Source organism: Equus caballus, chromosome 21 (genome assembly GCF_041296265.1).
Source record: "Equus caballus isolate H_3958 breed thoroughbred chromosome 21, TB-T2T, whole genome shotgun sequence".
Classification (NCBI taxonomy): domain Eukaryota; kingdom Metazoa; phylum Chordata; class Mammalia; order Perissodactyla; family Equidae; genus Equus; species Equus caballus.
Window position 1 is genome coordinate 39,304,368 of NC_091704.1, and position 14,304 is coordinate 39,318,671.

The following is a 14,304-nucleotide window of genomic DNA, read 5'->3' on the forward strand; positions in this document are numbered from 1 at the left end:
CCACAATATCAAGTGCAACTCGAGCAAATATTCCAGTCTTTAAGCAGTATATTTATTAAAAATATATAAAAAATTCTTTTCTGATAACCCAGTAAAGGACCCTTGAAAAGAATCCATAGGAAGCTTAGCAAATTTGATATTCTCCACTAGGGCAATCTGTGAACTGAAAAGAATAGAAATCACAAGGAATGAGAGAAGCATGAACTTATTTTTTCCAGAATTTAATATTTTAAAAAAGAGAGAAAATATAAAAGTTATTGAAAAGAATCTTAAAAGTTCATTTTGGGGCTAAATGCTAGCATTGAAACTTTTCTCTTGTAACTGATTTAAGGTAAAAATTATATAAAACAACACAGCAGCTGCAGCTGTCCAATATAAAGCCCAGCTGCAAAAGGCAGGACAAGAAGAGCTGGCTGAGCAAACATTCACATGACGACCTTACTAAGAAGTTCCAAATGGTTTCAGTCCCCGAGGTCTAAAATGAGTATCATCTTGCATGCTTAGATTCTACTTCTTCAAGAATCCACTGAATGCCGTTCAAAAAACCAGTTAGAGTTTCAGCCTCTGTATCCTGGACCTATGAGCAGATAAGAGAGACCATTGTCAGTAAGAACCTGAGTCCAGGTAGAAATAGAGCAAAAAATAAACTAAGATTTTTCTCACCAGAGAAGATAGGACCTTACCATCCATGGGTGGTTTAGACGATTCAGACGCAGCTCATGGGCCAAATAAAAACAGGGCATTCTTTTTACACTTGCTCGAGAAATACAAGCTAAAACCAGCATCGGTCTTCCTGAAGACCCAAAGGCTGGGTCTGCCATTGCCATGATACGAGAGAATTCATCTTGCCATTCGTGTCCTAAGGAACGCAGTCAGAACCCTTAATTTGCATAACTTGTAATGATTTTAAAAATACAATAAAATTAAAAACAAAAAAAGGAAACCAAAAAATTACCAGGATCCAAACATAACAAACTGCCTCTATTGCTGTGTTCATTTACTGGTCTGTCATAAAACTACATTAAGCAGCCTTGCAAAGACAGGAATTTAGGTGAAATCAGAGGGGGAAAATCACAGTACCATTCAGACGTCTCTACAGTTTAATAGCAAAAATACTTTGATATAGATATTTTCCTCTGACAAATTCTGTAGGTATCACTACCCTTTCTTTCAAAAGCCTCTGTTTCAAAAATTTAAACATACAGTTGGGTCTAGCTTTTTTACCTAAACTGACAATCTCTGCCCTTCACTGGAGTGCGTAAATCACTGACATTTTGTGGTAGGCAGAATTCTAAAACGACCCCCAATGACTCACACCCTCGTACAATCCCATCCCCTTTGAGTGGGGAGGAGTCTGCAAACATGATGGAATATCATTGCCGTGATTAGGCTATATTATAAGACAGGTGACTTTAAGAAAGGGAGACTATCCTCAGTGAGCCTGACCTTCTCAGGTGAGCCCTTAAAAGGGATGAGGTTCTTCCTGGTGAGAGAGATTCTCCATTGCTGGATTTGAAGACAGGGGGAGTCACATAGCAAGGAATGAAGATGGCCTCTAGAAGCTGAGAGCAGCCCCCAGCTGACAGCTAGCAAGGAAACAGGGACCTCAGTCCTACAACAGTAAGGAACTGATTTCAGCCAATAATCTGAATGAGCTAGGAAGCAGATTTTTCCCCAGAGCCTCCAGAAAGGGATGCAACCCATCTGATGCCTGAGACCATAAACTGAGAACCCAGCCACGCCGTGCTCAGACTTCTGACACAGAGAACTGTGAGCTAATAAACAGGTGTTGTTTTAAGCCACTAGGTTGGAGGTAAGTTGTTACATATTAATAGAAAACGAATAAACAGTAAATGTAATTATCAGTATGTTGCATTTACTTATTTTTTTATCATTTTTTTTGCTGGGGGAGATTCACCTTGAGCTAACATCTGTTGCCAATCTTTCTCTTTTTTTGCTTGAAGAAGATTAGTCCTGAGCTAACATCTGTGCCAATCTTCCTCCATGTTGTATGTGGTCGCCACCGCAGCATAGCTGACGAGTGGTGTAGGTCCATGCCTGGGATCCAAACCCGTGTAGCTGGGCCATCAAAGCAGACTGTGCCAAACTAACCATTACGCCACGGGGCTGGTCCCAATATGGTGCATTTAAATCTATCATGTACCTCTTGGACTTTGACTTTTCCCATCTGTTCTTTGTTCCTTTTTCCCTCTATTCCTATCTCTGTTACACTATTTTTAGTGGTTGCTCAAGGATTTACAATATACATTTGTAACTTACAATAGTCTTCCTTTAAAGGTATTATACAACTTCACACATAGGAGAAACTTATATCAGTATATTTACATTTCCTCCCTTCCATGTTGTGTTGTATTGTTATATTTTACTTAAAAATATTATATCCCCTATAATACATTGCTATTATTTTTCCTCTACATAAAGAACTTAAAATTAGAAAAAAATCTTTTATATATAGCTACATTATTTTCATCCCAGGGCTCTTCATTTCTTTTTTGTAAATGCAATTTTCCATGTGGTACCATATTCTTACACCTGAAGAGCTTCCTTTAAAATGTCTTGTAGTGTAAATCTGCTGATAATGAATTTTTTCATATTTTGTTTGTCTGAAGAAGTTTTAATTTTGCCATTTTTTTTTTAAGATTGGTACCTGCGCTAACAGCGGTTGCCAATCTTTTTTTTTTCCTTCTTCTTCTCCCCAAAGCCCCCCAGTACATAGTTGTATATTCTAGTTGTGGGCCCTTCTGGTTGTGCTATCTGGCACGTCCCCTCAGGATGGCTTGATGAGCAGTGCTAGGTCCATGCCTGGGATCCAAACTGGTAAAATCCTGGGCTGCCAAAGCGGAGCACGCGAACTTAACCACTTGGCCACAGGGCTGGCCCCTGCCTTCATTTTTGAAAGATATCTTGGCTGGATATAAGACTTTCCCCCCTTCGCAATACTGTAAAGATTTCCCTTCATTGTCTTCTAGCTTGCAGCAATTCTGTCAGGAAGTCTCTGTCCTAACCTTTGGCTCTCTATATGTATGTTTCCTTTTTCTCTGGCTGCCCGCAAGATATCTTCTTTATGTTTGGTTTTCATCAGTTTGGCTACGATGTATCTAGACATATTTTTTATTTATCAGGTTTGGAGTTCTCTGAGCATCTCAGATCTGTGGTTTGTTGCCTTTCAGTAATCTTGAAATAATTTTGGCCATTACCTGTTCAAAAATTTATTTTTCCCTCTTCTTACTCCCTTCATGTTTTGGGACTTCAGTGACACATAAGTTACACTGGGGGTTGGCATACTACATTGTGCAAATCTGTTTTTATGAATAAATTTTTGTGTAAAACAGCCATGACCATTCATTTACAAATCTCCTATGGCTCCTTTTTTTTTTTTCTGGGGAAGATTCACCCTGAGCTAACATCTGTTGGCAATCTTCCTCTCCTCTTTTTTTTCCCTGCCCCAAAGCCCCAGTATATGGTTGTATATTCTAGTTGTAAGTCTTTCCGGTTCTTCTATGTGAGCCACCACCACAGCATGGCTACCAACAGACAAGTGGTGTGGTTCCACGCCAGGGAACTGAACCTGGGCTGCTGAAGCGGAGCACATCAAACTTTAACCACTAGGCCATCAGAGCTGGCTCAGCTACTTTTGCACTATAACAATGGAGCTGAGTAACTGTGAGAGATCTTATGGCTCATATGCCTAAAATATTTACTATCTGGCCTTTTAAGAAAAAATTTGCTGGGGCCAGCCCCGTGGCACAGTGGTTAAGTTTGCACATTCCGCTTCAGCGGCCTGGGGTTCACCAGTTCGGATCCTTGTTGCGGACATGGCTCTGCTTGGCAAGCCATGCTGTGGCAGGCGTCCCACACATGAAGTAGAGGAAGATGGGCACAGATGTTAGCTCAGGGCTTGTCTTCCTCAAAAAAAAAGAAAAAGTTTTGCTGACTCCTGAGTTAGATCACTTGATAGGTTCCCTTAGCTCTTGATGCTCTGTTGCCCACTTCTACTCTTTTTTCTCTTCGTGTTTTAATTTGGATAATTTCAACTGATCTATCTTCAGGTCCACTGACGGTTTCCTTTGCTCAAAAGTCCACTGAAGGAACTGTTCACCTGTAATCACACTTTTCTATTTAGCATTCCCATTTTACTTTTTCATACTTCCTTCTCTCTGCTGAAAATCCCTATCTGTTCAGACATATTGTCTACCTTTTCCACTAGATTCTTTACCATGTTAATCATAGTTATTTTGATGTCTTTTTCTGAGAATGCCGACATCCAGGCCATCTCTGGGTCTGGTACCAGTGACTGCTTTATCTCGTGACAATGGGTCATTTCATCTTGATTTTTTTGTCTTATAATTTTTAATGTAATGCTAGATAGTTTCTGTAGAAGAATGGTAGAGACTGAGGTTAAGAGGATATACTCCCAGAAGTAGCCATTAATGCAGTGGATTGAGTCCAATTAGTCAGTAGTTGAGCTGGATTTGGCTTTTAGTTATTCAGAATTTGCTATAGTTCACTTCAGTGCACCATAAACTTTAAGTTCTCTCAGCAATAGGCTGCTTCTACCTTGTTCTGAATGAGAACAGTATTTATTATATATATACCCTACTTTGTTCACAAAGGATTTGGGGAAGAAATTACAGTACTGGCTTGTGGCCCAATAATATTCTGATTTCATGCCTATGTAGCATTGTAAATGGCAATTATTCAGACTATAGGGAGAGTGTTCTTAACAATCTACTTAATTAAACATTCCACCCCACATATCCCTCTACTATCTGGGTAACTAAAACAAAGGTAAAACTTTTCAGTTATCTGCATAAATTATTTGAATAGGGCCAGAAGCAGACAAAATATCAATAATAAAAAGTGCAAAAGCATACAACAAAAAAATACTATTTAGTATACATCAGAATTCTGTAGGTGCTTGTTGAAAAAACAGATGCCCCAAACACTGAATTATAATTCAGGGTAGGAATCAAGCAGCTGTGTTTTAACAAGCTCCCCAGGTGATCCTAATGCACATCAAGGTTTGAGAACCCACTATTAACAGTAATGGTCATAGAATCACATTGATAAAATTAACCATCATATTCCTAAGAAGCCACAGTGAAGCCTAAAAATGTATATTCTTATTTGCCTTGCAAAGAAAGTGCTTTTAAAAAGAAAGTAAGATAATGCTTACTTTTTTGAGCTTCAGCATTTGCAACGTAGATGAACCCATCAACAACTTCACACACCTTCTGAATTTGTGGAATTACACTGTACCGGCTTCCTTGTTGATCATCTCCTTCATTCTGTAGACTGAACATCTTGTTAACTGTACTTGTATGCTCTTCTCTTGCTCTATCTCTTTCCTTTCTATAAGAAAAATGTAAATATAAAACATAGACACTAAACAAGCTCCATCCCCCTAAAATATTCCAGTCCTGATGTCTCAGGTAGGCTGCCAAGTAGGTAGCCTTACCTGGTAGTTGAATATAATATCAGGATGTTGAATTTATGTTGGTTGCCCAACTGAAAACTGACTCCTGATCCAATACCTAAAGGAGAAGATTACAGTTACCAAAATAAGTCATTAATAGAGACAGCAAAAGATCAGATTAAAAAAAATTACCCAGTGTTACCAGAAAGAGGAAACAAAACACTCTATGACAAGTCATAGAAAGCTTTGGAATAAAATGAAATGTTTGTGCTGGAAAAGATGCCGTATGTAATTTGTATTCATTAGGCAATAAAAATATGAAAAAGAACAAAGAACTGCTAGGCTTATAACATTCCTTTTCATATCATCATCACTATCATCATTAACTTTATCATCATCATTATCAGCTGATTCATAACACAATAGCTATTACGATTTATCATCAAGACTTAAGACTCATTTTCACATTTTTGTTTCTCACTAGTCTTATACTCCATGTATACATTCAATGAAATGGCTTTTTTCCCCCTCTGAAAAGCTGTTTTTAAATTGATGGGGAGTAACCAATGGCACCTTAGAAAATGGGGGAAATATAGCAGATACTGAAATTTGGAACCAGACAGGTTAGAATCCTGAATTCGCCACATACAGCCATTTTGTTGTGTCTCAATTTTGACGTCAAAAAACAGAAATAATACATACTTTTCATGGTTGTTGTAAGCATTAAACAAGATCGCATATGTAAAACTTCTAGTAGAATGACTGGTAAATAACAGGTGCTAAATATTAGCTTCTTAATACTTTACATCTGAATAATTTAACATTGTTATTTGTCTTCCTTTCTTTGGCTGTGGTAAGACTGAGAAGCTGATTCTTCTCTTGCCTCCTGGAGAGATCCTTCTCTTCTTCCATGGCTCTACTTCTTTTTGCTATATAAATGTCCTCTTAGATCTGTCTACTTCTCTCCATCCCCATTCTCACCTTTTTTAAAAAGATTATCATCATCTCTCACCTGGACAATCACTTCCAACCAGTTTCCTACATCCAGTTTTGCCCCCTACTATCCATTCTTCTGGCAACAGCTGGAGAGACTGCTTTAAAATGCCTATCTAATTAAATCTCTTCTCTTCAAAGTCATTTCTCTTCAGATAAACAAAACCCTAATATAATCTGGCCTCCACTTACCTCATTAGGACAACTCCACCTTTCATTAATCCCTGCAGTAGCACTAATCTAGTTGTTTAAAAAAGCCACGCTATGCCATCTTCTATCACCATTCCAGGCAACAGAAATACAAAGATCTTGGTGGCTGGGTATGCAAGCATCTCAGGTTAAGTGACCCTAGTCCTCTGGCCACCAGGGCTGGTAGAGAAACTCCCCAAATAGTTCATAGAAACAAATTCTCTCTCTGATCTTTGTTTTCATCAGTTTAACTTCTAGAGATTACCCTCCCAACACATCTAACCTCAGCCCAATATGATCTCCATGCTGTTCTGCACCACCTTGCCAATGACCCATCCCTCTATTCTTCTCTGATCTTGCAGAGTTTGAGGCATAATTAGATTGACATTTTCAAACAATCACTCCAGTGCTGTCTGGAGAATGAAACTGCCATTTTATAATCAGCAAATTTCCCCATATCCCCAACCTCATCTTGAAGTGGTCCTTCCACCTCATGGCCTTACCTGAAACTGGCCCACCCCTAGGTGCTGCTTGTCTAGCAGTAGACTCTCAAGTAATAAAGTTGTTTATTCTCTCACATCTCGGGGTAAAGAGGCGGGGTCAGTGTTCTCTTTACTCCTCAACGCCATGTCCTAAACATTACTCAGCAACCCTCTTGAACAACTCCATCTCTTTGAGACACACACACCATTCAGCTGTAATACCATCTTCCCTTCCTCAATCTTGTCATTTATGAATCTCCTTTTGACAATCTCTTCCTCCAAACATTCACTGAAGATTTCAGCACCTGGTTCACAATATTCCTGTCCATCTTCAGAAACTTCCAAGTCCATGTGGACTCTATATGATTCCCAAATCTTGATTTCTAGTCCAGGTCTTACTCTTGAGATTTGGATGCATAAAGTAATCCATAAAGCCATTTGTTCATTCATTCATCAATATATACTGAGTGCCTGCTATGTGCCTGGCACCACAGATATAACTAAGAAGAAAGCTGACAAGATTCCTGCCCTAACGGAGCTTCCATTCAAGTGGATTGCTTACAGCAGGCATCTCTACTTGTATCTCTCAGAGTTATCAAAGTCAACATATTCCAAAGACTGGCTGTCATTCTCCCTATACAGATCCCTCTAAAAAGTTTCTCTTTCTCCTCCTATGTTTCCTTATCCTAGTGAATGGCATCAACATCCAATATGAAAACCACACTAGAAACCTGGAGTTATCATTATTACTGCTGATACAGATTCAGTCAATTCTGTATTCTTTGTATGTTTATCACAATATTACAGTGGTTTCTTAATGCGTCTCCGTGTCTTCATAGCCCCTTCTAATCAATTCTCCACTCAGAAGCCAGAGTGATCTTTCTAAAATGCAATCTTGATCATCTCACTCCTCTGCTTAAAATCCTTCAACAGCTCCCAAATGCTTAAGCATGGCATACAAGTGTCTTCTCATCTAGCCCTACTCTAGGCACACACAACTACTTCAAATGCGTCATGCACACCCAGAGCTTTGTGCTTTTAGAAATGTAGTTCTCGATGCCTAGTCGACTTTTTTCTTTTTTTTGGTAGCCTACTCCTACTTATCCTGACTCACGTGAGGCATCATGTTCAATGTGGAGCTTTCTCTGACCCTTTGCCTTTCTACGCACAAGCTAATTACCCCATATTCTAATCACCTGCATACTTGTCTCTAGCCTCACCTAGACCAAGTATCTACAGGACAGACAGAGATTTTTGATGTTGTTTGTTTTAAATCTCTGCACCTCTAGCATCTAATAGGTGCTCTCAATAAATGAATAAGTAAAGCATAAGCTAGATCATACTGTTTATATTTATTATAGATCCTGCTTACCAACTAACTATACAGTAGCTGTTGGTTTTTTTCATAGAAAGAAGGGAAAGGAGAATAATTTAGCTGTTTTTTGAAATTCCAATATATATCAAAGTACTTTGCACATAGTAGATGCTGAATGGTTTTTGTTGTTAATATTCTTTTAAAATATAAAAAAGAGGGGCCGGCCCAGTGATGTGGTGGTTAAGTTTGTGTGCTCTGCTTCAGTGGCCCAGAGTTTACAGGTTCGGATCCCAGGTGCAGACCTGGCACTGCTTGTCAAGCCATGCTGTGGAGGCTTCCCACATAAAAGAGAGGAAGATTGGCAACAGCTGTTAGCTCAGGGCCAATCTTCCTCACACACAAAAAAAATAAGATGAAAAAGAAATATGATTATTATAAATACTGTACAAATACAATATCTTGACAACATATAATTTACTTTCACAGAATCTTATAATCTGATTACACAAATTTATGGAAATAAGAGGAAGTTTACCTCTCATGAAAAGTAAATGAATTCTTTCAGTCCATTGGGACCTGGAGTCTCCCCTTCATCAAATTACTATATTTCATTACATCAAAGAGTTATTAACAAACCAATTTCTATTTAACATTAGTGTCAAGCTCAAAGTGTTTGAATTATTATGTACCGTAGATTAACATGAAAATTACCATCGATCTGCCTCTGAGGCAAACCAGCTGTTGGGCAGAGTTCCTCGGAAGACATCAAGCTCAAGACCAAAGATGTATTCAGTTCTTCCAAACCTGGTCCAAACATAGCAAATCGTGGTTCGTTCTGAATGATCAATGAGTGTAAAAATGAGGTGACAGCTCCATACACCGGACGGCTAGATTTCGAAGATCTTCTTGTATATGGGCAGCACATTTTATAGCTGTATAAAATTGTCACAATTAGAAAATTACCACAGAAAAAACTTACTTAGCCATTTATTCACTCATCAATATACAATTTATTGAGAACTTGCTAGATACAAGGGATACAATGATTGTATAGTCCCAATCCTCAAGGAGGACAGACAACATTATCTATGTAGGCTGAGTCCCACGACAGAAAAAAAGCACAAGGTGCTACAGGAAGTAGTAGTGGTCCAGAAGCTGAGGCAGCCTTCCCTAGGAAGTGGTTACTCACTTTCTAATCTTTCATCTAGATTTTCTCAGGGAACACTGGGTCTAATACTTGTTTCAGTGGTTAAAATTCACTACAGAGAGCAGTGGTTCTCAACCTGGGGAGATTTTCCCCCTCAGGGAACATTCCGCAATGTCTCGAGACATTTTTGCCATCACAACTGGGGGGCTGAGGGGCAGCACTATTGGCATATAGTGGATAGAGGCCAGGGATGCTGCTAAACATCCTACAATGCACAGGACAGTTCCCATAACATCTGGTCCAAAATGTCAATAGTGCCAAGATTGACGGACTCCGCACTAAAGATAAACTACAGAGAGTGTTAGCACAAACGTCCCTGGAGGGTAAAAAAAAAAAATTACTAAGGCCATCAATATAATCAAATTTCTCAGGTACTTCTATAACAGTCTCAAATACAATAGTTCAGTAAGTGTTAAATATGCAAGGAGGCTCAAACATTCCTTACAGATAACCTAATGAAGCCAGAATCATGTGAAAGAAACAAATCAGTTTCTTTCAGTAGTTATAAATTTCTAAAATAGAAATTCTACATGTTATCAAAAATTAAAACAAAGTTACCCAAATCAAAATAAAACCTAAATCAGTCTGGTTAAGACAATCACTAACCTAACAAGACAACCATCTTCACTTAGGAACCTTGTAACTCAAGAAGAAAAAAATCAACTTTGAAACTAGGTAGATCTGGCTAAGCCTCACCACCTTAATTCGTTATGTAAGCCACTTACAGTCTGAACTTCAGTTTTTTCATCTGCATTATTCTAGCAATACAATCAACCCAGGGTTGTAAGGATCAGAAATAACGCATATGATCACAAACGGTAGTTACAATGATTACTATCCCTGGGGAAAATTTGGTTCCATAGCATCACATATTTGATGCTACGGTTGGTTGTGGGAAAATGCAGAGGTAATGCCCAGCAAATGAGCATACAATAACACTGCTGAAACTACTTATAACATAGCAGTCTACAAGATGATGCAATGGCATCTGGATTGGAATAAGGAAAGATTCTTAATAACTCAAATAGAATATGAAAAAAAAATCCTATATGTAGCTATTAAATCTAGCACAGCAAAATAATTCTTACCTAAAGCACAAATATTCTTTTAATTTTATTTACAATGCCTTAAATTTGGGACCCTCAATAAAGCAGGTTATACCTGGATCCAACGACATTATGTATTTTTAAGGTAGCATGACGGCACCACTCTGAACAGTCCCTTATAAGTTAAACGACCTTATGCAAATCCATTATCACTCCGAACCTCAATTCCACAACCATAACACAATGATAATAATACTTTCTTATTGGGTGAGGATTAAATAAGTAAATACACATAAAGCATCCCTCATAGAATCCAATACACAACAGTCACTCAATAACATTAATTCTTCACCCACATGATATTTCAAAACGTCAATGCTTTTGGATGATAACAAAATCTTATTTCCCAGAACCTTGAAAATGGTTTTCTTCTCTGTCAAAGAACTGCTCTCTGATCTCTGGCCATTCCTTTTCTGTATATGGAAAAGTATTTACTACGTAACGAAATGACAAGTGTTCTAAAGATAAAGAAAATTTTAAGAAATGTTTTACTTCCTGCCATGTAATTACTCAAACATTCTAGTCAGGCACCACAAGGAAATAACAAAATGGAAAGTTGAAAGGGTCCTACGAAGAAAGTCACTGAACTTAACCCCCAATTTTTACAAAACAACACTAAGACCCAAAATCCATGAAATACATCAGTAGCAGGGCCAAGACTAACTTAGATTACTGATTTGTAATACAGTCAAATTTAATAGCTTCTTTTTAATTCATAAAAGTTTAATTCATAGATACTTACACTGCCATGTAGTCAAAAAATGCACCATCAGTGACCTCAGATATAGGCTTTTTTAAGATTTCTAGATCTGGAAGAGACTTCCAGTCAACAGAAGACCAGGAAGGAAGATCTCGCAACAGAAAGTATCTCCACAGAATTGAATCTCGTACAGTTTCATTCCAATAATGACTTGTACTTCCCAGCTGACACAGATCATGAGGTGAGAGAAATGACAAAATATAGAGCTGTACGTCAATCTGAAACAGAGGGAAGCAGCAAGTGGGTAAATTGGTTTTTGATAATAAATTACAAAATAAATCATTAAATTATACTAGGAAACCAGAGGATACTCTGTCTTTTTAATACTAAATCTATCATAAGTTACAAAATTAACAAAGAATTCTTATACTAGATAACCAAAGATCAATATGTCAGCGTTTGTCTTTTCTTTGGTGAGGAAGATTGGCCCTGAGCTAACATCTGTGCCAATCTTCCTCTTTTTTGCTTGAGGAAGATTAGCCCTGAGCTAACATGTGTGCCAATCTTCCTCTACTTTGTATGTGAACGCCTCCACAGCATGGCCAACAACAAGTGGCATAAGTCCCCAGCCGGGGGGGGAACGAAACCCAGGCTGCAGAAGCAGACAGCACCGAATTTATCATTAGGCTGGCCCCAACTTGTCAGCGTTTTAATAACTAAATCTATCATTCTGAAGTTATTTTCCTGCCATCAGGAAAGAATCATAACTGAACACTTAATTTCTGCCACATCAAAACATTCTCGAAAAACCATCTTTCTGGTCCTTTTTTTTTTCAAGCAAAATAATCAGTTCCTTTAACTTCTCCTTACGGGTATTTTGCCACACCAGCGATTTGAATAACTTCCTTAAGGAAATAATTTATTCTTCAGAATAAAACCTTTATCAAGCGGACAGACTTCTGATTTTATCAGTAGATCAAATCAAAGGGTAAATGTGTCATGTGAGTTCCTCTCTAGAACCTATTAAGTCATTTCAAAGAACCTCTGCAAGGGGAGAGCCATAGAGGCCTTCTACGCCTGCAGTCCAGTTGAGACACAGAACGTTAAGAATGTCGCCTCTCCGTTTTCCGATCTGCCTGAAAGGGTTAACAATAAATGATGTGTCTAATTCCGTGGCTGTTGTAACGTTAGGCACTGGTAACTCAGTCGTTTATTTTCAGCTGAGTGGACGTTCTGTCACTTGAAATGTACGGAAAGATAAAAGCCCCAAGAGCCTCGGAGAGTGTGGTTTTGGGGACCCCAGTGTTTGGGGACACCGAGCCTAGGATGACAGATGCCGGGAAAGCAGACACTGGACGCTTTCCCCAGCGGACCAGAGAGGCTGGAACGGTCTCCTTACTTCCCTGACCTGACGTTCGGGGTGTGGCGGCCCCAAGGCCGCATCTGGGGGCAGGAACCCGCAGGGTGACCCGGCTGGGGACCAGGGCGCCCGCTGGGCGCGTTTCGCTGCGACCTCCGGCCGCGGCGCAGCACCAGGGGGCAACGCCAGGGCGTTTCCGGGCAACGGCTGCTCCCAGGCGACGACGCCGGCAGACCGGCTGCAGGGACGCGGCCAGCCACAGGGTGGGTCGCGGGGACGCCCCAGCCCCGAGGCCGCCGGGCGAGGCGCCCCCTCCCGGCCCGGCCCTGCGGCTCCGCGGCCGGTGGCCGCCGCTCACCGGCAGCCGCGTCAGGGCGCTGGCCTCCTCCGCCGCCTCCTCCGGGGAGGCCCTCGGCGCCGCCCTCTCCTTGCCCACCGACTGCCAGAAGCTCCTCCAGCCGCTGAGGATGGCCGCCTCCAGGCGGGCCCAGTCGCTGTGTGGCGACTGAGGGGAGCCGCCTCGGCCGCGCGGCGCGCTTCCCGCCATGGCCGCCGGCGCCGCACGTCGCGCGCCGCAGGGTCACGCCCGCCGCCGCCCGAGTCCCGCCCCTCGGGCCGGGCCGCCTTTTGGGCCGTCAGCTCGGCGCCCGGAGGGAGGCGGAGGCGGTCTGCCTGGGCCCGGAGCTCCAGCTAGCGCCCGCTGCGGCTTTCCAGTCCGGCCGCCAGCTCGCCCACGCCAACTTCCCCAGTCCCCGTCAAACTCCGGCCCCTTTACCACTTGTCACTTCCCCCGACATGGCCTCTCCCGTTGGGACCCACTCCACTTTACCTGGGCCTAGGCGATGCCCGTTTATTCAACAGATGCGACTCTTCCACTGTTGGGCTTAATTAATGACCAGTTGCTTCCTTCTCAGGAGCTGTGGGGTTTGACGGTTGCTTTCAGTCTCCAATTCACCGTTTTCTTGGGGATTGGCAAAAATCGGGACTAGAGAGGCGGTCAGGAGCCCAATCATAACGGACTTTATACCAAAATGAGGAGTCTAGGTCCACTATGCAAAAATAGAAGTACAATTTAAAAATTGCTGAATGTATGCTTCTCATTAAAGGGCAGCAAAATATGGCTAGAATAAGAAGAGAAAGCAGATATGTTGTTGAAATCCCACTAGTGAGTTTTTTTGTCTCTCAAAACGTCTATTTTACTCACTCTGTCGTGGCTTACTTTAAAAAAGCTTTAAGAAACTATACCTTAGCCCACATTACAATCTGTTACTGTATTGGACTGCGCGTGGTCTCTATTGGTAGGAAGGACACAAATACTTTAGTACTGTGTGTCAGCCATTTTCAAATATATTCCCCCACTTAATCTAATCCAAAGAACACTCTGCTCAAAAACTAGATCTCTGTTTCTTAAAAAAATACTTCAATCTAATGTTATAAATGTAATTGAAAATCTCTAAGATTATCCGATAAAGAGCAAGACAGCTTGAACTGTTATGCCATGCAGTAAGAAAAATA

General features: G+C 40.7%; 1 protein-coding gene across 3 annotated transcripts; it reads right to left on the reverse strand.

Moving 5' to 3' along the window:
- Positions 1-30: 30 nt before the first annotated feature.
- FBXO4 (F-box protein 4) lies at positions 31-13,389 on the reverse strand. 3 transcript variants are annotated; one of them, XR_011430386.1, is made up of 8 exons: positions 13,148-13,389; positions 11,472-11,707; positions 9,128-9,348; positions 5,480-5,555; positions 5,198-5,373; positions 1,447-1,612; positions 684-859; positions 31-577 (listed from the first exon to the last, which is right to left on the reverse strand). XR_011430386.1 is itself a non-coding variant. In XM_023625699.2 (7 exons), exons 1-7 carry the CDS (start codon positions 13,334-13,336, stop codon positions 488-490), a joined length of 1,164 nt encoding a protein of 387 aa, XP_023481467.2. In that variant the 5' UTR covers positions 13,337-13,389; the 3' UTR covers positions 31-487. The 3 variants fall into 3 exon arrangements, 2 of the variants coding, with proteins under 2 accessions (XP_023481467.2, XP_023481468.1); XM_023625699.2 differs by lacking the exon at positions 1,447-1,612; XM_023625700.2 differs by lacking the exons at positions 684-859; positions 1,447-1,612.
- Between the last annotated feature and the right edge of the window lie 915 nt (positions 13,390-14,304).

What these genes read in the sequence shown, in the direction of transcription:
- FBXO4 (XM_023625699.2), bottom strand. Translation starts at nt 13,336, where the DNA reads ATGGCGGGAAGCGCGCCGCGCGGCCGAGGCGGCTCCCCTCAGTCGCCA. An exon ending in TTTTTTGACTACATGGCAGT is followed by an intron (nt 9,349 to 11,471) that starts GTAAGTATCTAT and finishes AATTTTATACAG; the next exon opens with CTATAAAATGTGCTGCCCAT. An exon ending in GTCTAAACCACCCATGGATG is followed by an intron (nt 578 to 683) that starts GTAAGGTCCTAT and finishes ATCTGCTCATAG; the next exon opens with GTCCAGGATACAGAGGCTGA.